A 25,081-nucleotide genomic window follows, 5' to 3' on the forward strand; every position below is an offset into this window, starting at 1 on the left:
CCTTAGTGTAGGGAAAATATTGTAGTTATATCTAAATCCATTTATAATTTATTTAATTATGCATTTTTTAAATAATTTACACCAAAAATAGGCGAGAATACTTCTTTTAAAGGGAGAAGAAGAAAGACCAGACGCAATTTTCATAGATAGTATTTTCATTACAAACTACTCCATTTTAAACATGAGTCCCATTTGGACTTGTCCTTAAGATTAAAGACGAAACTGAACGGAAATATTGAAATCAATACATCACTAGTGCTAAACAGTAATACCAAGAAAATAAAAGCTGGTAAAAAAAGGATAATGTCTTATGAATATAAGGCTTTATATGTACTTTCATATTATACCAAAAACTAGACTGCTTATTTATGTAGCCTTTGAAACTAACATATAACTTTTATATTATATAAATCACATCTTACAATTAATCCCTCACTCCCATGAAAAATGATTGGATTATCATAAATATTCAGAATTTGAATTCTAAAAAAAAATCAGAAAAGATTCAACTTTTAACTTTATAAATTTTGCTGTTGTATGTTGAATCAGAAATTTTAAACACTTTTTTTCTGAATTGAAATAAGATTTGCTTATTCAAATTTACACCTTATAAAACCTCATAGATTTTTTTTTACTTCTTTTTTTAGTGTAAGTTTAAAATAATAAAACTTGCAGAATTATTATGTTAAATACATATTTATAAATTTGTTTATATATTAATAAAGTAAAGTTTTTCTATATATTTGCAAATACCTTATTTTTAATCATGATCTTAAAGATACGAGAGTGTGTAGCTAAAGATCCGTGCGTTTAGTATTTTTTTAATATGAGATTAAAGTCTTAGAACTGCATGATTGCTTTATCTAACAAATAACAATGTAACAACGAACATGTATAACTAAAGCTCTGTGGGTCATATTAAAAAGACAAGAGTTCAAGGGAGTATATATTAATAAACCAAAGTTTGTATGTTGTCTACGACTAATCATTCTGAGACCGGATACTCCCTCCAGTTTGTAATAAATGTCAAAATTTAATAATACTTTTTAACAATTTTATAAAGTAGATTTAACAAGGCCGCTTTCATATTATTCCAAGGCGGTAGGGATCAATAACTCGTATGCAATTTGCATTTGTATGCATGAAAGTAAAGAAAGTTTAAAGTAGGATTATGCCAACTTCAGTTAAGTAAAGTCATATAATAACGACTTAAATCGATAAATCCGAAAAGGAAAAGTAATACAAGAGAACATATCAAAAGTAAAAGATTGTACATTTGACAATGGATAAAGTTTATTTACGAGTACTCTAGAGTGTGCATCGCATCATATTAAAATAGAAAAGACAGGGGAAGTACATATATTTATGCTTGTAAATGTTAAGCATTTTTTAACTGGGTGTTTTTTTGTAGTTTGCAAATTCTACCATGTTTAGTATTCTTTTCAAACAGATATTATTATTCTTTCATTCTTGAGGAGATAACATCTAAATATAGAGTAACTACACGTGAGTGTGCTCATGGAAAAACGGAGAAATTACATTGAGGATTTGTTCGGGAGTTATCTTCAAAAAAAAATTAGCGTATCTACAAGGCTAAACTTTTTGTATCAGACAGATTAATAATGTGTTTTTACTGTCTCTCTACAGGCATTAGATTCTGCTTTAATTTAACAAATTTATATCGACAGACATTTTTCTTCTTATAGCTCTCACCCAATGTGTAAGCACAACTTATACATCCTGCATAATTACAAAGCGTCACAAAAGTGTATACTGCAACAGTTTTTTTGTAGTACAAGTAAAGTGTTTTTTCAAAAAAAAAAAAAGTTAATATAAAGCCCGGCTCTATATTATTATAGCAAAGTTAATCTGTTAATCGACACTTAATTATTCAAAACAATGCCTGGTACTACTGCTTGTATATAGCATAAAATGCTTTGTTTTATAAACTGTAGTAAATGTAAAGGGGGAAACATAAATTCAAGAGTTATATAAGTTGGGCTCCTGTCTACCTGCTTCCTGGTGTGTACCTTGATTCCAAAGGGGTTGTGTTATATTTGATAATAACTTATTTATAGATCAGGATAAAAATAGTAGTGGCGTAAGAAATATTCAACAATGGATGCAAGCCTACTAGGTCCTTAAGCACAGACAGCAACAAACTATTATACATTTAAGGGAGTTATGATATCAAATTCTTATTTCTGACAGTATTATATTACCAGTTCACATTATACTTTATCATATTCTTGTATTTACCGACTTATATTATATATGCATTAAATAACAAAATAAATGTGTTGAATCATAAATGATTTATAAAAGATCCAAAAATAAAATATAGTTGGGATTTTGAAGCAGACATTATAAAACTAAAGCTTAACAACAGTGTGTACAATGTCTTATCAAATGCTGAGTTGGTGATTGATATTGAGGAGAATCCAGTCATCAGATTGCAAAAGATTACTTGCTAAGGGGATACGATAAGTCAACTCCTTTTTTTTAGTTTGTGGGGGAATCTCTTCTGAAAAAATGTCCAAGTTAAAAGATGATCACCAAACTTCTTTTTTTTTTAGAAAACTGCACATTGCGATAATAATATTGATAAGAATCAACTCATCCTCAAAAAAAAAAATAAATACTTGAATAAAATGGAAGAGAATCAGTATTATTGATTAATCATGAAAGAATCACCAATATAAGGACATTCATCATCTCTAGTTATGTCTCTTATGGTCTTTGGAAACGTAGTCTTGATGGGAGAGTAGAGACTCGAGAGCCTTGGAAGGTTAGATGAGAATATATCTCAGTTCTTATGGGTCCTAAAAAACATAATTTTTTTTTTTTTTTTTTTTTTCACTTTATTTGTGGCATCCATATAATTTCAAAATACGTCATGACACTATATAACAGTAACTATATACAAAATGACATCGGTAGACATGCATAAAAAAAAGAACAAAATCTCCAAAGTTATGGCATAATAACACAAATAATTTAGTAAATTATCTCAAATGAAAGCTAAATATTTAATAAAACACAAATATAATGTTCTGCAAGTTTTACTAATCCATTAGTTTTTGAGTTTCCCTGTATTCTCATCCTATATAAAACATACTGCGTTTTGCTAATTAACCCTTAATCTCCCTATGGCTAGGACCATAAAAAAGGTTAAAAACATTCTAATCGAGTTTACATCCTGTAAAATTTTAACTTCCACATAATCATTATTTAATATCAAACAACCCCAGAAAAAATGATATGCCGTCTCTAATACTTCGCTTAAAAAGCCTTCACCTCGATTGTCCCAATCAAATTTGGTTCCCACTTCAAGAGTTCCCGTAAGTTTTCTATATCTGAACTATTTCTCTGCAGACGTTAATAAAAAATTCTTAAAAGTATTTATACACCCACAAATATCCTTTTTAATTCTCCACCGCTTTCGATAGTACTTAACAGGGTCTAAAGTAGGAGTTTGAGAGCATTTTCTAAATAAGGACACCGATACTATTGAAATCCTCATTCTGAAGGGAACGATTGTACGTTGTACCGTATTCTCCACACGAAAAATGGAGCAATCATGGTGTAAGGCAATTTGATTAACAAGAGTCGGGGACATTGCAGCAGCATCAGCAATGCCCAAACCTTTAGTTTTCACATGCAGTGGATAGATACATTGTGTTACTGGCTTCACCCAAAGGTGACTACATATAAAGAGAAGGCAACAAGGATCTTCTGAGGTAGTCTGGTTGGCGTTAGCTGACTCAGCTGACATAGTGATGTCACTGTTGCGGCAGTTCAGATAATTTCATGTAAGTGAAGTGTACTTATTTAGATCTGTGTAGATCTCAAGGTTCAAATCGTGTTTGTACCATGCACTGTTGTCCCAATCCACGGGATACCCAGTATTTTGGATTTTCTAAGAAAAATTTGATACTCCAGTGTCTTTAGAGCTCAGCCTGCAGGAGAAACCCCCCGATTAATATTAAGAATGCCATCACAGGAAACAATACTCATCCATCCCCAGTGGAAACATTCAGAAGATTAAAAGTAATTTTGATTGGAAAAAATCATAAGCTTGTCTTAAGAAATCTTGGACTTCTTGAAGCTAAAAAATTAATTATAGCAGATAGAAAGAAGGATTTCAAGTTTCCAATTATTGTTCAGATCAGGATTTGGCTGATATTGTAGGTTTTTTGGGCAAAAAAGATTAAAGAAATTTATCCAAAACTAGGGGAAAAAGACATTGTCATTGTCTGGGAAAATTTTCCAAAGATTTTCATTGTAATCATAAAGACGCAATTGACATAAACCCAAACGTATTTGAATGGCTGCATCATAGAGAATTTCTTTCTCTATGGGCTGCATTGCCATCAATAAATATTATATCGTAACAGGCCAAAAGAAGTCATCATATCCTTCGTGAAAACAATGACAAGAATTAAAGTAAATAAACTTAATATAAAGCTCAAACTGAAGAACGGAAGTACTAATCTGAGAAAACTTGCAAATTAATATTTATTATTCATGTTTGCATGTAAAAAAATATGCATGCTATAACTTTTACTTATTCTATTCTTTTATTCACCACTCTTATATAATGTAATAAAACGGAACATCAGATAATATACATAAAACATATTAATATAAGCTAACATAAAGATAGTTTACTATTATTAAAATATACTCTATGCCAATTAATATTAGTCTTTTTATATAATTAGTTATGAAATTGATTTTATTATACTATAAAGTATCAAGCAATGATATCGTCAAGTTTCATAACAATCGAAAGAAGTATTGGAAAGGGTTTACTTTTATATATATTAATATCAATATAAGTTAAATATTTTTGCATTTTATTCTTTTTGGCATGGTCTTAAGTTTACCATTGTGTACTATAAATGGATTTTAATTATATTTATTTAATTTATTCACTTAATTTATGTTGCCTTAGAATGAATTAAGTCTAGATTTTAAAATTATTACTTTACAATTATATAGGACAGAGTGCTATGTGTATCAATATTGACGTCATTAAAATTTCCTTCTTCTCTTGATAATGAAAAACACACATCCTTGCTGCCTCACCTTTATATATAGCATCTCCCTCTCTCAATATGTTTCAAAGTTTTTTATTAGTCATTGGAAACGTTGTATCGATTGGAGAGTAGAGACTATAGAGTCATGTATGGATAGATAAGAAGATATCTCAGTTCCTATCGGTGCTTATACATAAAACATAAAATGAGGGTGTTATATAAAATGAAGAGCTGGAATATGACAGTACAACCAAGAATTAATCATATCCTCAGATGCACTCCAATAGATTCATTACAAGCGCAGTTGTGGGAAAAGGGAATATTGAATTTGTAGGATATCCAAAGTTAGTTGGACATCAAAGACTCCCAGCTCCCAAATCCATAGGAGGGCTTGACATGACTGATATTGAAATCCACTAGAATGTTTCGTTATTGTCATGGTACAAAAGAACAAGGCCGGTAGATTACCACATGAAAGGCTATTGTGAATGAGTTCTCAGCGCATTATTTTGGTATTGTCTATTATTAGATAAAAACTAAAGTTAATAATATTTGACAAAAAATATTATAACATTTGAAAGATAAATTATGTATTACTTAATCTTGATTAGCATTCCTAAATATATGTCTAATTATTTTCAGAAATATTTTTTTAAAGTCATGAAAGACGAAATGTTTCTATATATATTTGTTGTGTTTCATGTATATGGTTGCACTGTTAAATAAAAGTTAGTCATATCTATCTAGCATCTGTTGATAGTTCCAAATCAAAGTTTCAGTCCTTTTGGGAATATATTTTTTATCTAACAGTCATTTGAAAGAGTTTATGTGAGGGTTTTTTCCCCCCAAAAAGTATCTTAGTAACTCACAGACTTCTCCCAGCAAAGTTAGAAACAAGACAGGTTACAAAGATGGGTGCATCGTTGTGAGAATTATTTAGAGTTACATGTGGTATTTTGAAAAATAAAATAAAAATTCATAATTATTTTTTTTTACAAAACACTCCCATTTACTCACTCAAACTACTGTGAATTAACAACTGCACGTCAAAAATGACTGAAACTTTGGTCAGTAACTTTCAACAGATGCTAGATAGATGTGACTAGCTTTTATTTAACAATACTGTATCTCCACGAAAAGATCGGAAACTTTTAAGACCTCCGTCGTATATAGAACGTTATATGTAGTTCAATATTTATTTACTACATTAGAGCAAAGGATATTAATACTATTTTATGTAATTATTTATCAACTGATATACAAAATAATGAATGACTTGTCAAAAATTTCAATTATATTATTTTATCGTATTTATGACGTAAATAAGAACTTTAATATGATTATTTAATCCTCCAATTTGATCATTTAATTCGAACAAGCAACGTCGAGAAGTGATTGATTAGATTAATGTTTTGTAAACAATCGCTGAACATTAATTGATTTTTTTACTTGTATGTGACTTTTATACACTTATTTGCAAAAATGGGAAAAAGACTCTAGATAAATTGCAAGTCCAAGCAGTTTATCAAACCTTTGGGGTAGAGTATTATGTCAATTCTAAGCTGAGTCCTTAAATATTATCAAACGAGTCAAGTTGTAGTCCTCAAATATATTTACAGCTCATTTCAAGCGCATAAATATGTTTCTTAAATCGAGTTTTAATGTTTTTCTTGAGTCCATTTTTTTAAATTACAAAATGCCTTAAGATTACTTCGAAAAGAGAGCCACCTACCCCTATAGCCACAGAAGCCCCAATTAAATACGGTAACCTGTGTAACATATACCCGTAAGATTGGGATATATTTGCATCTATTAAAATCATATAGATTACAACAAAAAAAAGCAAAACAAGGCCTTTAAATAGTCTTTCAAAATAATAGCACTGATTTATAAAGCGTCATTCAAATAGCCAGTTTCCTTAACAGCTTCAATGAAGAGTAAGATTTATTTTTTATTCAGTCTAGTTTTCCATATTTACTTCCTGATACTCTCCAGGGCATCATACTCTGCCCATAAATGAATTGGAGTATATGTTATACAGGGTGTGGGGATCAAATTGTCGCCAAAATATTTTTCTACAAAAAAAACAACACAACATATACATTTTTTAACTTTTTATTGAAAATCAAAACTATGACGAGCATATAGGTATAAAGTAGCCATTCATTCGATATAATCACCGTTGGCATCAATAACGGTCTCAATACAGCCTCTGAAACGGCCGCAGGCTCTTCTGACCATCTCATTGTCCATGTTGCCGAATACCTCCTTGATGGAGTCCATCAGGCTGGCCTTGGTGCTATGGGGATGTCTGTTGGTATGTCTCTCGACATAGCCCAGACAAACTAGTCCAAAGGATTAAGGTCGGGAGAGATAGGAGGCCACAAATCCTTGGTTACGACGTCATAACAATTCTCGGTTAACCACTGCATGGATATTGTGGACACATGGCAGGGTGATGAGTCCTGTTGCCACACCCAGGGCCTGTCTCCGGCCACCCCTTGGATCCACGGCAGAACCACCTTCTCCATAACATCCAGGTAGACCTCTGTATTGACCTTTAGACCCGTTTTAAACATGTGGGGAGGCATAGCATGACCTTCACTGCTGACCACCCCGAACACCATGACCATTGCAGGGAACTTGGTCTTCCTCACATGGCTGGTGCAGGTGGCTATCCACCTGTTGTTTTGCTTGTTGACCTTCTGATCTTGACAGAAATTATTTTCATCAGAGAAAAACCACAGCATCCCGGCTGCTTTGGGTACTTGAGCATGTTGAGCAATTTTGCTGACTTCATCAGCCTGTTGTCCTTTGCCTTCTGGGTCAAGATCGGGACCACTTGCATCTTGTAGCTCCTGCACCTTAAATCCTCAGATACACAGTCCCATATTGTTTTCTCATAGCATCCCAGATCCCTCGCCATGGCCTTCATGGACCTGGTAGGGTCATTCTCAACCATCTTCTTCACCTTGTCGACAAAGTCGGTGTCTCTGACCTTCCTGTCGGCGCCCTCCTCCTTGGGTGCCCTCTTTATGGTGGCATCAACATCCCAGGTGTCCTCTAGCTTCTTACAGATACGCTGTAAATTCACTCCTAAGGTTGAAGCAATCGTTGAATTGGAGATTTCACCTCGATTATTAACCAATGCCATGACTACGGCGGACCTCCAAAGCTCCTCGTTCCACTTATAGCTCTTTATCTCCTCATATGATGACGGCATGATGCTAACTGAACTACGTATCGTCAGCTGATGAGAATAGCTTTCCTATTTGGTAACCGGTTTTTTATTTGATAATGTCGTCTTCAAGTTATCAAGGTTTAAAGTAGGCGACAGTATGATCCTTGCTCTGTATAACCAAACAGTCTGCATGATTCATTTTCCACCATTCCCATGTCTTTAAGATGCCCTGTAAAGAAGACGATTATAATTCTTATTGATATGTTTCTGTTTTTAAAAAGTATCCACTTCAAGCTAGACTCCTCCAAAAGTATATTACTGGTCGACATGTTGTGTGTCTATCCTTTCCTGATTCCAAGTCTTCCTTATGTACTTATGAGTCTCTAATAATACTGGACTTTTGAGAAATTCCACTTCAGATTCCCCTTGAGTCCATTATAAATTTGTTAAAATAAATGAAAAGTAATTCTCACAATCAACCTTTAGTTGTTAAGTAGAATCGTTAATATGTTGCTACTTATTCTACCTTGTGCTGAGTTTATTTTCTGTAAAAAGTACTTTGAAGAGTAAGCTTTATATTTAGTAAGGAATAAAGGATTTTTAAAATAAGTTAAAAAAGTCTAACAAATCATGACTCTTAGCTTCTGAGTCCAAGTCAACTATTGAGTTTTTGATTTTAGTCTCAAGTATACAAAATACAGACTCAAGTCCAAGTCCTCACCTCTTACAATTTGACATTTGGAAATCCCTTTCTTTATTTTGCGATTAATTGTACAATCCACTCAAAAAAAAAATTTGTAGTTGAATTCAAGTTTTTCCGCATAAACATCCCAATTTATACAATTTGAGTCGAGTCACAAATTAACGACTCAACCTTAGTGTAAAGAAAATAGTCTTTTTTTTTAATTTTGAAAACTTTATTATGATATATTCTTCCCTTATTCACTCTTTAACGCCGTATTGCAGCAGTCTAGTCTCTTACTGGGGTTGTTTATTCTAAATGACATTTTTTTTTTTTCATTTATAACATAAAAATATAGACAATATGTATTTTTATGTTAAAAGCATTCATCCCCCCTCCTCTCCCTCCATCTTCTTGAAGAAAAGAAAAAAGACTAGATATTATTATATTATACATTATATAAAACATGTTCAATGGCAGCCAAAAATGTGTTGCAACAGAGCTTCTTCTTCACTTATTTTTATTATCTTAAATTATTTATTAATGGTTAAATAGGCTATTATTTTTCTCTATGGTATGTTGGCAGTTTTTTAAGAAAACTTTTTATTCTGCCCTAAAAGAGAAATGGCAACCCACAAACAAACATGTTACTAACTAAAAATAGATATATTTCAGACACGTACGTAATGAGTGATTTGTTTCACACATGTCTTTAAGTTGTCTTGCAACAGACATTCGATGTATAATATTATATAAGTTAATGCAGCTCTCACATTTTTCAATTATTGTATTGATCTTGTTATAAATAAAGTTTACTTTTTGGAGGAATATTCCCTTTAAAATAATACTCTTAATGGCATACTCTAATATACAACTTAAAACAGACCTATATTTAAAAAAAAAAATCGTTGAAAAAGAACTTTCAACGATTGAAAGGAAGTGACTACATAAACTGTATTTAAATTTTTTAATGGGAAAAGAACCATTGATTATTATAACACTGGTAAATAAATACACAACAAGTACAAATATGTTATAAGAAAAAGTGTTTTTTTTGTGCTATACATTAGTCGTCATGGAATTCCCTTCATCTTTTCTATACAACTTATCATAAATACTTAGTCCCTTGAATGTACTATTAATGGATATTGGAATGTATTATTTTTAAAAGCAAAAAATATGACTAATGTGTTTCTTATTTATGCTGGTTTAACTCTTTATAATACATATCATCATGCATCGAGATAAAATGCATAGATTTCTTACACTGAGCAAAAGAAAGGATAATGTTTTGAAGCCGAAAGTTAGTATAAAGTAATCACTAGTTCGTGAAAGACGAAGAATAACTCTGAAGATTTGTTACAGAGTTATAATTGAGTGGGATTTGTATTTATTGCCTTATTCTTACGGCTGATTTAATAAAATGCCACGACAGCTAAGCTGCTTTTCAAATGGTCGGGTCGATTTTCTGTTTCTTTCTTTAGCATGCCCAAAATGCTTCTGATTAACATCACTTTTTTAACAATAGCAAGTACAATAGTATCAGTTAATATTCTTCTTTCTTCTCGTGTCCCATGTTAGTTTACCTCAAGAAACATGCTTTTAAGGTCTAAAGAGTACAAAATTTAAAAAAATGTCAATAAATCTTGATAGTTTAATATTAATAAAACAAAATTCAGGCAATAAATCTTAAATAACTTATTATATATATTTTATTTTAAAATAAAGTTATATGTCTTCATTTTAAAACAAACTATAATTTTAATCATAGTGTTCAAAAATGATTAATTTATCAAGCTTACAAAGAAATTGTTCATTTTCTATGATTTTTTGTACTTACAAGTCATTTTCTTTTATTATGAAAAAATGGAAAATAATGAAAATATTTTATGAATATGTATGTAACTGCAAACTGTCTATATTTTATGTCTGTTTATATATTATGTAGATCTTTTTAAGGAAAAAAATACCAGCCAATCATGTAGATGTTATAAAATCATAATTCTGAACAAAAAGCAAAATAAATAACTATGTAGGCCACAAATACAGAAATTTTAAATTATAAAGATAATATTTATGTATTTTGAGCTAAAAACAATTGAGGTAACCATTTCAACCTTAGGGAAAGCAAAGTTGAAATTTTGTCGGTTAAATTAATTAGCTACATACTTAACAGGGAATTGATAGTTAATTCTGATGGAGTGATCAAGACTGCAGACAACCTTGCTTGAGAGAGAGAAAAATCAATTTAGTTGCTGAGACCAAAACAAACTAGATAAATTTAAATTTCTAGAATAAGGACGACCATGACAATTACATATAGTTTTGATTTTATAGAGGGGCTTTAGGTCCATGTGCCCTGGGCGCTGTTTTTAACGTAAACCATTTTCTTAAAAAAAACAAGATTTGTAATTATTTTCTGTTAAAAAAAAATACAATGTAATTTCATCAAAATGAAATTTCCGAAATGGACATTTACCTAATGGACATTTTACTAAAAAACACAAACAAACGAATATGTAATTAAAATAGAGAGGTTTTATGATTTTTTCCCTCCAAATATTCCGAATCTCCTGTCCTTTCGGCATAAGTAGACATTAATAAACATTTCTCAAATCTTTCATCATGAGTGAGCAAGAAGCAAAAAGGCAGAAGATCTTAGACCTTCTGTATGCCAAAATTAAGGTGGACATTGTGAAGTGCTCCATATATGAAAAAGTATGGAAAAGACCTCTCAAGGAAAGAAGGAAGTGGGGGACAAAACTTGAAAAGGGATTCTGAGTCTGTAGGAACCTGAAGAAGAAGATCAAGGAAGACACCACAAAATCCATGAATCGCCTCTCTAACTATTTTGACGTGGACGATTGGACAATCAGAAGGGCTGTAAAGGATGATTTTGTGCTTGTCTTCTTACACAAGAACCCCACGCCACCTGTTGACAGACACTCTGAAGGAAAGGATACTGTAGATGGGAAAGAAAGTTGGTGAGTCGATCAAGGCAAATTGATCCACAGTAAAAATTTTCTCCGACGAGTAGATTTTCACTGTGTACCAGATGTGCAAATGCCGGAACGACTGTTGTCTTGGGGGGGGGATCACCAGAAGAGGTAAAAGGGGGTGTTCCATACAAAGCCTCCGGCTCAAATAATGGTCTTGTGGTTGTGGCGTCCGACGGCAAGAAGATGCCTCCCTTCTTTTTTAAGGCTAGGGAGAAAATCGGCCAGGAGCCCTACTACAAGAAGTTGAGGTTCACGATTCTGCCATGGCTCAAAGCCACCTACCCAGAGGACAACTATGTGTGTACCCAAGATGGAGCACCCTCACACACATTGGTCAAATGCCAGAAGTTCTGCATCGACAACATGGCTTATTTTTGGGACAAGGACATGTGGCCATCATCTTCGCGGGATTTGATCCCGTTGCACTTTCCTATGTGGGGCACTTTGGATAGGGAGACTAACCAGACATCTCATCCGAACGTGGACTCCTTGAAGGCGGCCATTGTGAAAGAGTGGAACAACTTGTCTGAGAAGTTCATCATCAACTCCTGAAAGACTTTCCGCCGCCGTGTGAAGACTGTGATTGCTGCTTAGAGAGTCATATTGAGTGTTCACAAAAGTCGTGTCTCAAAGTTTTGTTAAAAAAATTTAAAAATTATTTATGAAAAAATAGAATTATCGACATTTTTCTAAAATCAGTCATTCAGTCCACGTTTTGCTTCCGATCCCTGTACATTTGAATATTCTCCTAGTAGGTCTTACTTTTGAGGCATACTCGATCATTCGCTAAAACATGATGATTAGCTTTCGTTATTCTCCAATAAAGTAGCACATAAATCATTTATTATATTATTGATATCAAATATTTTATAAACTCAATCTTAAATTAACCATATACTTCTTAAACGGCTTATTCAAAAGCATTGTTATAAAATTACAAATTATACATATACATCGCTGAATAAGAAGAAAGGAGTGATTGACAGAAAAATATGAGTTTATTTTCCAAATGTAAACTTTGTAAAGTGAATCAATAATTTATATTCGTATAAATGACTAAGCATTTGATTTTCCAAAAATCAGAGACACAAGAATAAAAGTAAAAAATGTTATTTGAGTATTAGAATGCTGAATGAGTTTTTTCTGACAAATTTTTCTTAGAACCACGAAAATAATTATCTGAAAAATTATATTAAACCTGTCTTTTTATATGCGTATGTACTATGTAGACTGAATAATTTCATTAACAAACATTTTACAATTATTGATATACATATATATTTACTATTATGGTTCTCTAATTAATCCCTCAAAACTCATTAATCCTAACACGTCTATGAACGATGTTTATTAACATTCATCATTATAAATGAATATTGGGTTTCTTGAAAAGATACCTTCATTATAATTGAAAGTAGATGCTTTGTAATTATCAATGTATACATATCATGTGATAAAGGGGTTACTTGTGCATTTGAAATTTGTGCAACTTGAAATTGTCAAAAAAATATTGTAGACATAGCGATAGAACTCTAATTTGCCTCCAGTTGCATGAAGAAGCCATATATAAGCTTTAGGTTTCTTAAATTACAGATTTACACAAGTCTTTTTTTTAATTAAATCTTTGTTAAGGATATTTAGGATCTTGTACAGGGTCAACTTCTATTTAAAAACCAATACAATTTTTTAAATAGATTTTCTTACTAACCATTCATCGATTTTAATAAAAGCCATGAATGCTAAATGAAAGCTGAATAAATAAAAAATATTAATATAATCACTTATGGCGCCTTTAAAGTTCTCAACTCGGATATAAGAGCAAGTCTTGATAACAGTCTTCTTTGGCAAATTCTACTTCTGGGTCCTTAAAATTTGCATTTTATGTTTATATAAGTAGAATCTAATACCTTTCTAATGTATAGGTTTCTCCTGAAATAATCCATTATGAAGTGTCAAAATTCAAAATGCATTGCCACTCGGAGTTCAAGTATCTGTCATAATTGAAAGTAGTTTTTTGTTTGTTTTTTTTAAATTAAGAAATTAGTTTATTAACAATTAATCAAAAATGTCAATACCAGGATGGTCTAAAAAGTTTGCAACCTCAACGTGAAAAGGCAGCACTCGTAAATAAAAGCTAATCACCTCTATTTAGTATCTGTTGGCAGTTACTGACCAAAGATTTAGCCATTTTGTACGCGTAGTTTTTATGTAACAGTCGGTTGAGTGGGGTCATGTGGGTGTATTTGTTAAAATGCACAAAAAACTGGTTTTTCTTCTAGGAAAGTGATGGTGAATATTTTTTGGGTATATTCATGTAGTTATATTCATCAATTATCTTCAAAAAGGAAAAACCAATGCAGGAGCATACTACACATCATTACTTGACAAGTTGAAGGCAGATTTTCGTCAAATGAAAAGGCAATCCCCTACGTCAAGAATTATTTTGCATAGAAAAACGCCAACTACTACTTGGACAGGTTACAGAGATGGGAGCATCGTTAGGAAAAGTGTGTAGAGCTATAAGAAGACTAAGTTGAAAAATGTCTTATAGCTTTGTTAGGTCGGAAACTTTTCAGACCAGCCTCGTATTAACGTAATTTATATTCACACTTTACAAAACTGAAGCATTACAATAGGGCATAAGCAAACTAAAAAAACCATTCTCCGCAAGGTGGTGTGAAAATGCCTATATTTTATATTCAATAATATTATCATTCAGGGAGGTGTATTTTTTTGCTGCAAGAATGTGCAACTCACTGCCGCATTGTTTACAAACTATTATGATAAACAACGCATATATACCATAGCAATTTCTTGGCAAATTTTGATAAATATAAAAAACAAATAATTAACAATTAGATTTGATCGGTCTAAAAAAACTAAAAATACTGCAGTCTTATCAGTTCGGTCCTAATAAAATGTGTCAGTCCTACGACCGGTTCTTATCGGTCTTTTAAGGAAACTAAAAAAGCTGAAATTATGTAGTTAATACTTACTAATAAAAGACTCAAGTCATTTACTTACTAGTAGTACCAACATTTTTTGAGTCGCTGAAGTTTCGTCATGATTCATAACCTCTTTCAAAGAGATCCGTAATTCGCTTCGGTATAATAGTAAAATAGATTTCCCAATAGAATTAAAGTAGTTTTTCAAGTTTTTTCGATATTTTATGTAAAAATAAATTATTCTTTATTATACTTAACTTCTCTTAAAAACAAAGATTGATATAAAATATACATGGTTATATAATTCATTAATTTATTTTTTTTAAAAAAGCAAAAAGATGAGCTTGTCTACATACAGTTCTGGTAATAAACAAGACCGATCGGCGGTCATAATATTGCCAGCTATCGAAAAAATTACTTCACTTGATACAAATGTACCAGTAGTCTTGAGGTATCGTGAAGTTACATGGGAACATTGTGAAATTTATTTCAATTATCCCTCCACCATACCACTAGTTTTCGTCAAGTGGGATGCATTCAATCATTTTGTAAGACATTATTTTTATAATATCAAAATATTTAATTTGAGATTATATATATAAATACTTAACCTTATTCAATAGGTTATAACAGTTATTCACTTATTTATTTGCTTACTGTAACTGTTAGCGTATGACTCTATGACATATCGTTGCCTTTATTGTATCTCTAAAACTTTCTTCAGAAAAGAAATAAATAAAAACGGGGTCATAATTCAATTTTTTTTTTAATTGTTGTATCAACCCAGTGTAACATAGTCTTTTTCTACTTTTGTTTACTGGGTAAATTGGCTAATAACAGCAGTTATATTGAATAAGTACTATAAGTGAAAATAAACTCAGAAATATAGTATAAAATTTATATTTTTACTGTTTCCTAAATATAATTTTGTCTGATTGATTATCGCGTAAAATACTCTTTAAAGTTGACATTCCCTTATATAATTCAGATATATGAGATGATACTCCATATAACTCTCATTATATAAACCTCGCATGTACGCTTTATTTAGTATTGCTTGTTTTTTTAAGTTTGTTTTGTTTCAAACCCCAAGCTAGCATAATTTCGGGTATTCTCCCGCCAATTTTAGCCAGCCATCTATAGCTCCTAACATACCTTAACTCTCTTTTATCATTTAAATATATCAATTTGGCCTTGACTATACTTTTAAAGAACGAAAAAAAAAAGTTATAGGTAGTACCAAGCGTGTTTCATTTTTTAATCACAATGCTGTTATTTTTCTGTATTTTTTCCTCATAACAGCATAATAATATATCTACTAAGTTATGTTTTTTTATTTACATTGACGTCAAGAATGCAATTAATTTATTTCAATGCCTGTTGATATAAATATATACATATTTAGTTATTAAACTTATTATTTTATGCGATAATCAATCAGACAAAATTATATTTAGGAAACAGTAAAAATATAAATTTTATACTATATTTCTGAGTTTATTTTTTATAAATTACTTATTCAATATAACTGCTGTTATTAGCCAATTTACCCAATAAACAAAAGTGGAAAAAGACTGTATGTATTTTTCCAAAAGATCTACTAGGGTGGTTGCTCAGCCCCAACCTCGTTCGATCTTGTGTCCATTGGCATAGTTTTGAGGTTCGGTATATGAGGTTAAATCCGGCATGTTATAAAAATAATCAAAAATCTAGTGTTAGCTCATTCTTATTTTCGATCAATGTTATAACATAAAAAATATTTTGTTCTAAATTTTTTCTATGTTATGCTTTTTTCAACAACAAAGGATTATTGGCATGGGTGATCTAAAAATTAATTTGTACAGAATGGAAATTCAAATAATGAAATCACAATAAGAGTGAAGGGTATATACGGGGTCAACACAATATTTTTGACACTTGATATTATTGTACATAATGACAGTTGGGTAGCAATAAATTACTGTAGCATTTTTCCAAAATATTGGGTCAGTATTTGAGAGCACGCAGTGCTGACAACAATGGAATCCGACGACTTTAACCCGTCTAACCAATGGAAAAGAATAACCAAAGTTATGACGATTTGTGCTGGTTTTGGTTTTAAGGATTGTGATGTCATGAAGTGTGCCTGCATGTTGAGGAACATTGTGAAGACTATCATGGTCATTTGTCTCAGATATGACTGTCGTCCAGTAACTTCGAGGACTACATCATCCCCGACATCTGGCCTAGTAAAGATGTGCATCATCCGTGATTTTCAACAAGTTGCCCAGGGACCAGGTTGAGTGCGCCTGCAACAGGTTCAGGTCCAGGGTAGAGCAAGTCATCAGCACTAAGGGTGTCTACTTTGAGTAGATTTCGAAGCCAGAAGCTTTCAAATAGTTTTAAATTTTTTGATTTAATAAATGATTTAAGATTTTAACCATTGTTTTGTAATTTTTTTGAAATGTGTCAAAATATTGCATCTACCATATTTGTAAAGAGATCAAAATTATCAAGCTATAATGATGTTTCGTTATTTTATTTAGCAAGCGTTAAACACCTTAAAGTTGAAAACTTCCCTTCAGTTACGAATAAAGTTCAACCTTTCAAAAAACTACTGTCGGACACTAAAAAAAGCATTAACAAATAATACAAATGACAATGACTACAAAAATTCTCTTGAAATTCCTATTGATAGAAGATTAGTTAAGAAAATATATTTTGCATTTTCATGAAAAACTGAAAGAAACCATGCCATTCATCCCTAGCAATCTCAAGAAAATTATGCTGAACAGTTTGAAGAAGAAAATAGTATTGGTTAAGATACGAAAACAAAAAGAGCATTGGACCAAAAGCTAGTAAACTTTTTGATCCATATTCCTTTTTTACAGGGTACAAATTTACAAAAATTATTTTAACTCTTATAGTCTCTGTAATTTTTTGACCCTAAGTTAGCTTAAAAAGTTTCATCTTCAAGTAATTCCGTTGCAACCCATACATTGATGCCTACAAAATTTCCATTTCTGATGCCATTTTATCTATCGATCGTTTACTGTTTTGATACACTTTTAGTTGGACCTTTTGATATTCATCCGAGTTCTTTCTTAAATTGAGCGACCACTTCTTGCCTGGTCATCTCAGAAGTGGCGCCAAAACCATAGGATCCAACAGCTCATTAACTAATGGGGCGATTTAAAAAAAAAAATCCGATTTCCATGCGATTCTACTAAAAATTAGCGATCCAAATTCGATATTTAAAAAACCTACAACCATTCACAAAAAATTTAATTTATTGGAGAAAAATTTCCAAAATCCACAGCTTTTCAAAAAAAAAAAATATTTTGGAAAAAAATTCAAATATTAAATTTTTTAAAGAAAAATTTCAAAAATGCATAGCTATTCACAGAAAAGGAAATTTGAAAAATTAAATTTTTTTAGCGAAAGAAATTAAAAAATCTAACTTCAAATATTAATTTTTTTGAAAAAAATTCAAATCTTAAATTTTCTAGTAAAAAGCAAAAGTTCCTTTAAAACTTATGAGCAACCCTGTATGTATGTAATTAAAATTCAATGTGAACATGTTGTGAGCCTGCATTTATAGTGCATTAAATGTCATGTTAATTAAAATAATGCACTTGAAGAGACGAATCAAAACTTTAAGAGTTAAGAACAATATTATACAAGTATATCTATCAAAGTGAAAAAGCATCACTCAATCAAAGATATAATTGGAATTATGTTCCATTAAATCATATTTAGAATTTTTGCAAGGGTTTTTAAACATATAATTATATGTATATACAAATATTTTAGGGATCGAAAGTGACTTTGTAATATTTCAATTTTTATTTCATTACAAATTATGAATGAATGTATTTTGCAAATAACATAACTATTTTTTCGCAAAAATGCATTTGCTTCTTTCTATCTATGTGAGGGAGAAATGGCGGCAGAGAATATGTATGTATTATATATGTAACATAAAAATATATCAAAAATTTGCTAGTACAAGACTTTCACGGATAATTTATCTTGTTTCGTTATTAGGATTATTAATTTATCTTTATAGGATAAATATGTATGGGTAAAAAAAAATCCCTTCAACTTTCATTATTGAAAAACAAAGACACAGGTACATAATTACAAAACTAAATAAGATGAGGCACTCCGTAGAGCGCAAACCTCCACACATATTTAAGCTCTGTGCCATAATATGTTCCAAAGTTATGGTCCATTATGTATATTTTTCCTTTTGTGCTACCCTGACCTCTCAAAGTTGAATTCCTTCTTACTGTGAAAATATATAAACTTCGTACAAAGTTAGATCAAAATCACTCCGTAACTTTTGCCGTAATCCTAGTGTCCAACAGACTAACAAACAAAGAGAGGCAAAAAACTTTGTTGGTGGAGATAAAATCCAATCAACAAGAAAGTATACTTTATGATCAAAACGGAACCGTTATTTTCTAATTCCGAATTGAATTCTCATTTTTTTTTATATATTACTATGTCGGTATCCATGTCCACAACGTTTGTTTGATAGTTTGAATTTATCAGATAAAAAGTTTAGACGTCTTTTGGATTGTTCGGCAATTTTTTCCTCATGAAAAAAATCAAATGAAAAAATATCAATTGTAAGAACATTCTTTAAAAACTTTTGAACGATTTTTCATTCTTCCAAATTTAACCCTTTGTAAAAATTATTTTTAGAAGAATAAAGAAGCTTTTACTTCGAAAAAAACTCTTTTAAAAAAAGTTTAGGTCTTATAAATAAAGTATTGTTGTATAGCACACACTTTTTTTGTGTGTCTTTTATTTTTAAGAAACTATTATTGTAGGGGAAAGCTATAGAAAAACTTTTAAAACTATTTAATGCAAAATCTTTTATATTGACTTATATTTACTATTTTGTTCTAAAAATGAGGAAATTTAGACTCTTCGAGTGCGGTGTGCAGCCTGATATCATCTAATGAAAATACTAAAGTTTTCTGTAGTTCTGTATGTATTTCTGAATGTATGAAAAATAGTCACATTGTGCACTGTATATCCTTATCCCTGATGTAGTATGTCATATGCTAATACAATATTTTTTTTAAAGAATATAATATACAGGGAGCAGTGAGCACTGTATAAAACGAATTAAATTAGTTCAGCTCATACTAGAAAAGAAAAAAGGAGAGAACGTACGCTATATAAAATTTAGAAAAATGAACGTGAGGCTTAGCAACGATTCTTGATAAGAGAACGGTCAAGTATTGAGTAAGTTAATAACTAAATGATATATCAACAACAATTTGTCCAAAATAACGTCGCTGCTGTACTTATTTTTGTATCTGTCAAAACATTGCCTTGTCTCCCTAACATGAAACTTGTAATGTATGATTTGTCAGCTGCCTATGTTGCAGCTGACAAATCATACATTACAAGTCACGACGCTACCTCACTAGCACAAAAATGTACAATGTATTTTGTTGTCAGCTGCTGATTTTTCTGCCCTCCCCTTTTATCAGTGTTAGAAACATTGATTGGTTGAGTTTACATTAGCTCTGGTTAAGCTGAGAAGAATTTTCATCAATGATTAAAGAAAAATTATATGGTTACTGAGAATGGGATAGACACCAACATGCGTTCTATAATTTTTTAGAGAACGTTGTTCTGTTTGACGACGCCTAATGACTCTGGGCAATAAAGAGTACTAGTTAATCAATAACAATACAAATTTATATTTTTTCCATTTTTGAACTATGTCTCTCTAATATTTCGAGAGGAAAAAAAACAAATTTAAGTACTATTATAGTATTCATATTATTTTATGGCAAAATATATTTTGAATGAGTAAAGATAATATAAGGTTTGTTTTGTTTTTTTGCTTCTTGATAATGATATGGATAATACTGCAACTTGAATCTCTACAGGAAATAGTTAATCAATATTGATGTATCTATTATTATTATCGAGTGGAACAAATTTGGTTTTTGTCTTGCCAAATAGTCGACCATTCAGAGACATTATCAATGAAATAGGTATAAGAACATCCAATAATATCTTATTTTGGATGAATAATTGATACATTTAGAATAAAATATTAGTTGAGAATTGGAACTGAATAGATAATATTGTATGTTCTTCTCCAAACGCAACATTTTATAGAGTAAAATCAACTATTTACACCAATTTCATGTTTGTAAAAGTTGTTACGTATTTTTAAGGTGGATTTTTAGTTAGTACAAAGTGAATGATTAAAATTGTAAATCTTAAGCATTTTCAGTATGTAAAAAAATTGAAAACCAAAATTAACCCTGTAACCAGATAATTTAAAAAATGTTTTATAGCTTAGCTGTCATTACTTGGGATGTAAATATTGTCTAAATTGTTTACCTATTTAAAAAGTATAATGTATCAACGAGCAAGGAGTACTTTAATTTATAATGATCTCTCTTGCAAGACATATCGTCTCTAAAATGTTAATAACGCCACATATTCTTACATCTAAGTATAGAGACTGGGCACTGTTTAAAAAGTGACTTTACTTTTTGAACATAACTCTTAGTGGACCGGTTCTTCAGTAAAATTTGCACTGTAGATATGAGAAAAATTCAGCTTCTTTTGACTAGACTCGTTAAGTAAATGTATTTAACCATTCTTCATAAATGAAAAAGAACACAAAACAGCTTTTGTTACGAGAACGACCATTCAGCTCCTTGTGACTCAATTAGAGTTGTGTCAATCCTTATTTATTTGGTCCAAGCCAGTCTTAGGACCAATCCTATCAGTCCTTGGTACTGCTCCTTAAGACTGTCGCTCCTTAGGACTGCCGCCAGTACCAGAACTGATCTAAAATAAATAAATAACGTTGAGTGACGTCATCAAGGACTATACTTTAAAAGTTTGTAGGACTGAACTGCAGTCTTCAATAACAAATAAGGACCACATAACACTATCATCGATACGTATCATTAAAGGTTTGTTAATTTTATTATCTATACGAACCAAGATGTTGGTTATTGTTAGATGTAGAGCAAAGTGATGTGATTTTTTAGATTAATAAAGTATATGTACCGCTCAAGAACTCATGATCACGCTTTTGCTTACTACCCCACTTTGTGATGGTTTTTAAAAGATATTTTCCTCTTAAGATTTTCCCCCAAATATCGTTACATTGGCCATAGCCAAAGAAAATAAATTTAATTTCTTCTCTAAAAATATCAATTTAATTTATTTCGATATCAATCCCTCAAAGTCTTGATCAAGGGTCAAGTGGTGGTCAACTCTATGTGAAGCACTTACAAAATTGGTTTTGTAGTTTAATAGCTTGCAGTTCAGAGATGTATACATTCAAATAAATGTATATTAATACTCAACCATCAAAGCAGACCATAAAAATGTTTAGATCGACATGATTTATAAAGAAAAAATATGTGAATAAAAAAAGTAGGAGCAAAAGTTTTAATTTATTAGATTTGAGCGTGGAATTAGTTGTAGACTTGGGTATTAATATATATGTATGTATAATGTATACATTTATGTATAAACAACAAACTCTGACGACTTTTAATATCTAATATTCATTATTCACTCATTTGGGAGAGAGTAACTTTATCCTCGTTTTGGGGATATGAAGAAATGGGGTTGCAAATTGAGGATTTATGATAATAATTTTGCAGTAGTAAAAAAAAAAGAAAAGTGTCAAAGAGGAAATTTATTGCTTTCAGCTAATTTATGTCGACTATGTGTATGTAAATGGTAAAAAAAGAAACACATACATATGTATATATCAACTTCTACCGAGGATTCTATCGAAAAGACACCACTTACAATATTATACCTACATAAAATAAAACAACATTATTAAACAAATTATATATAATTCGAAGAATTGCATTTAACTTATTGATTTTCCAGCTTTTTTCTGCTTCTAGAAGTTCATTTATTTAATGGATTCCAAAACGGATTTTCAGTAAAATTCAATTATTTTAATAATACAAAATAGAAATGCTTGAAATGGCAAATTTATATCCATGAATATGTATGTATACATATATTTTTGCAAATCTTGTTAATGCTATCAACCATCATTATCTGCGTTGTCATTTTTTTAAATAATGCAGTGATACTTAGAATTAAAGAGAGTTACGAATAAGTGTGCCAATTCTGTACAAATGTAGGTATGTCAAACAAGGAAACTTTATCTAGGTTCCAATTAATCAGCACGACAGTGTCTGTGTCAGATAGTTTTTTTTTTTTAGAGCAAATAAATATTTGCAATGTTAGTAAGTACGAATATATAGGGTAACTAGAGTACTTAATAAGGGCCTTAAATGTGTTTTTGTACAACATCCCTTTTTTTCCACTCCCATACCTGTTATCTGTCCTTAAAAATGTTCTAAATTATAAAGTATCCTCAATATCAGGGACAATTTCAATACGGCTGTGACAAATCCTTCAATATTATCATTATGAACTAAAAAACACTACAAGTATTTTTTTAATATTTTAACCAGCTTTTATTACATAATACATCATATTGCTCCAAACAAATGTGTGACGTCACTAAGAAAGACTCAAATATCAATATAAGTTATAATGGATTTTTTAGTGAGAAGTTTTATACTCACAACTGAATACTGCATTGATATTTCTGACACAAAAGGTGACAATCAAAAAATGGTTGAAATAACTGTAATATCCTCATTCATCCACCTCCGCCTTCTAGACTAGGTAGAATAAGACCAGAGGGGAACATGAGAAAAACTGCAAGAACAAAGCCAGTAATAATATTTGTTTCTCAAAGAAATTACATTCAGTGTCAAAATCGGGGACATTTTCAGGGACACTTTCGACCTAGGTCAACTTACATAAACAAGACATCATTTACACTCAAATTAGAGTAAAGTGCCTCAGTATACCAATTGAATTAATCCCGTAAAACTTTCATCGTATATACAGTCAAATCAGCATTAAGGAAATGACTATTTTTGAGATAAAAAGTGGACTTTTCTAGAATTTTTCTTCAATCCGAAGTTTAAAAAAAATCAATTTCCCGATACTTAAATAACTAAATTTTTACTATTAATGTCTAATATATATTTCAAATATTTATTCATTAATGTTTGCTTTTTGTGTTATTATTATTGTTTTTCGGGGGAACTCATGAAATGTACACGTACTGAGGGAAAAGCAATGTGAAATTAATTTAAAAAGAAACATGAAAAGAAAAAAAAATGTAAGGCGCCATCTTATAATTTGTGCCTACAAAAAAGGGAAAATCTTCATGGGAATTCTTCATTTCAATTTTGTCCTTCGGCTAGACTCATGAATTCCTATAAAGTTGATACCAAAAAAGTGATTTTTATTTCAAGTTTATTCTATACAAAATATTTTATTTTGTAAAAAAATTGGTATCTTAGAGAACATTAAATATTATTATATATAGATTTGACTATATGTATGATAGTTAGAACCACTTAATTTTCGGTATTTATTGAGCTTTAGTAGGGACAAAGCTATAAACCACTCTTTTATGCACAGGTGATTACTTTATACTTTGATGTTCTCTTTTCAAGAATAAAATAATAATGATAAAGGCTTTGTAGTGGTTATATAAAACACTGCTCAAGTTGCAACTACAAAAAGTTCGCACTCCTACATTGTCATCTTTTAACAATTATAGAGTATTTATCGTGCAGTCCTGAAGTTGATGGTTGAACTGAATCATCTATTAATACAACCTCGATAATAGAGCTATCTGCAGAGTTATTAGATGAATTTAAACTAGCAAGAGCTGTTGTGCAATTGAAATCAGTTCTTTCTCTCTTTTTTGTCATTTTTATTTCCTTTTCATAACAGCCTCATCAAGTTATTACATTTTATATCCATTAATTGTCCATGCTGCATTTACAGAAATCAAATAAATCATCAAAAAAAAACAATTGTTAATTAAATAAATGTGTGTTGTTTTTTTAACCCTTCCTCACAAATTAAGTTGACTGGTTCAATGTTATAAATAATATAAAACAAAGAGTGTCCTTTGAGGGAACAAACTGCACTTTGAGTAAAGGTTATGACCAGAGGAGATGAGAAGGAAGAGAACTCGGGGAGGGGAAAACTTAATACATATATTATTTAATATTCACTCTTTTTGCCCCTGGCATATCTTACATAAACTATGTAAGATTTCCTTTTGAATCCAAAATTAGCCACAAAAATTCCTTAATTTTCTTTACGTTTACTCTTATAAGTAGTGATGTAAATCG

At 30.8% G+C, this 25,081-nt stretch overlaps 2 protein-coding genes across 2 annotated transcripts in view; one reads left to right on the plus strand and one right to left on the minus strand.

Moving 5' to 3' along the window:
* Cib2 (Calcium and integrin binding family member 2) overlaps positions 1-25,081 on the plus strand; it is a 76,647-nt gene that overhangs the window by 43,124 nt on the left and 8,442 nt on the right. The gene's annotated exons all lie outside the window — the stretch shown is intronic.
* LOC121115931 (uncharacterized) overlaps positions 4,858-25,081 on the minus strand; it is a 38,680-nt gene continuing 18,456 nt past the window's right edge. The window contains exon 6 of the mRNA XM_071887917.1: positions 4,858-5,561. Coding sequence (XP_071744018.1) covers positions 5,539-5,561 — 23 coding nt within the window. The 3' untranslated portion in view covers positions 4,858-5,538. The remainder of the gene's footprint in view (positions 5,562-25,081) is intronic.

This window comes from Lepeophtheirus salmonis, chromosome 4 (genome assembly GCF_016086655.4).
Source record: "Lepeophtheirus salmonis chromosome 4, UVic_Lsal_1.4, whole genome shotgun sequence".
Taxonomy (NCBI): domain Eukaryota; kingdom Metazoa; phylum Arthropoda; class Copepoda; order Siphonostomatoida; family Caligidae; genus Lepeophtheirus; species Lepeophtheirus salmonis.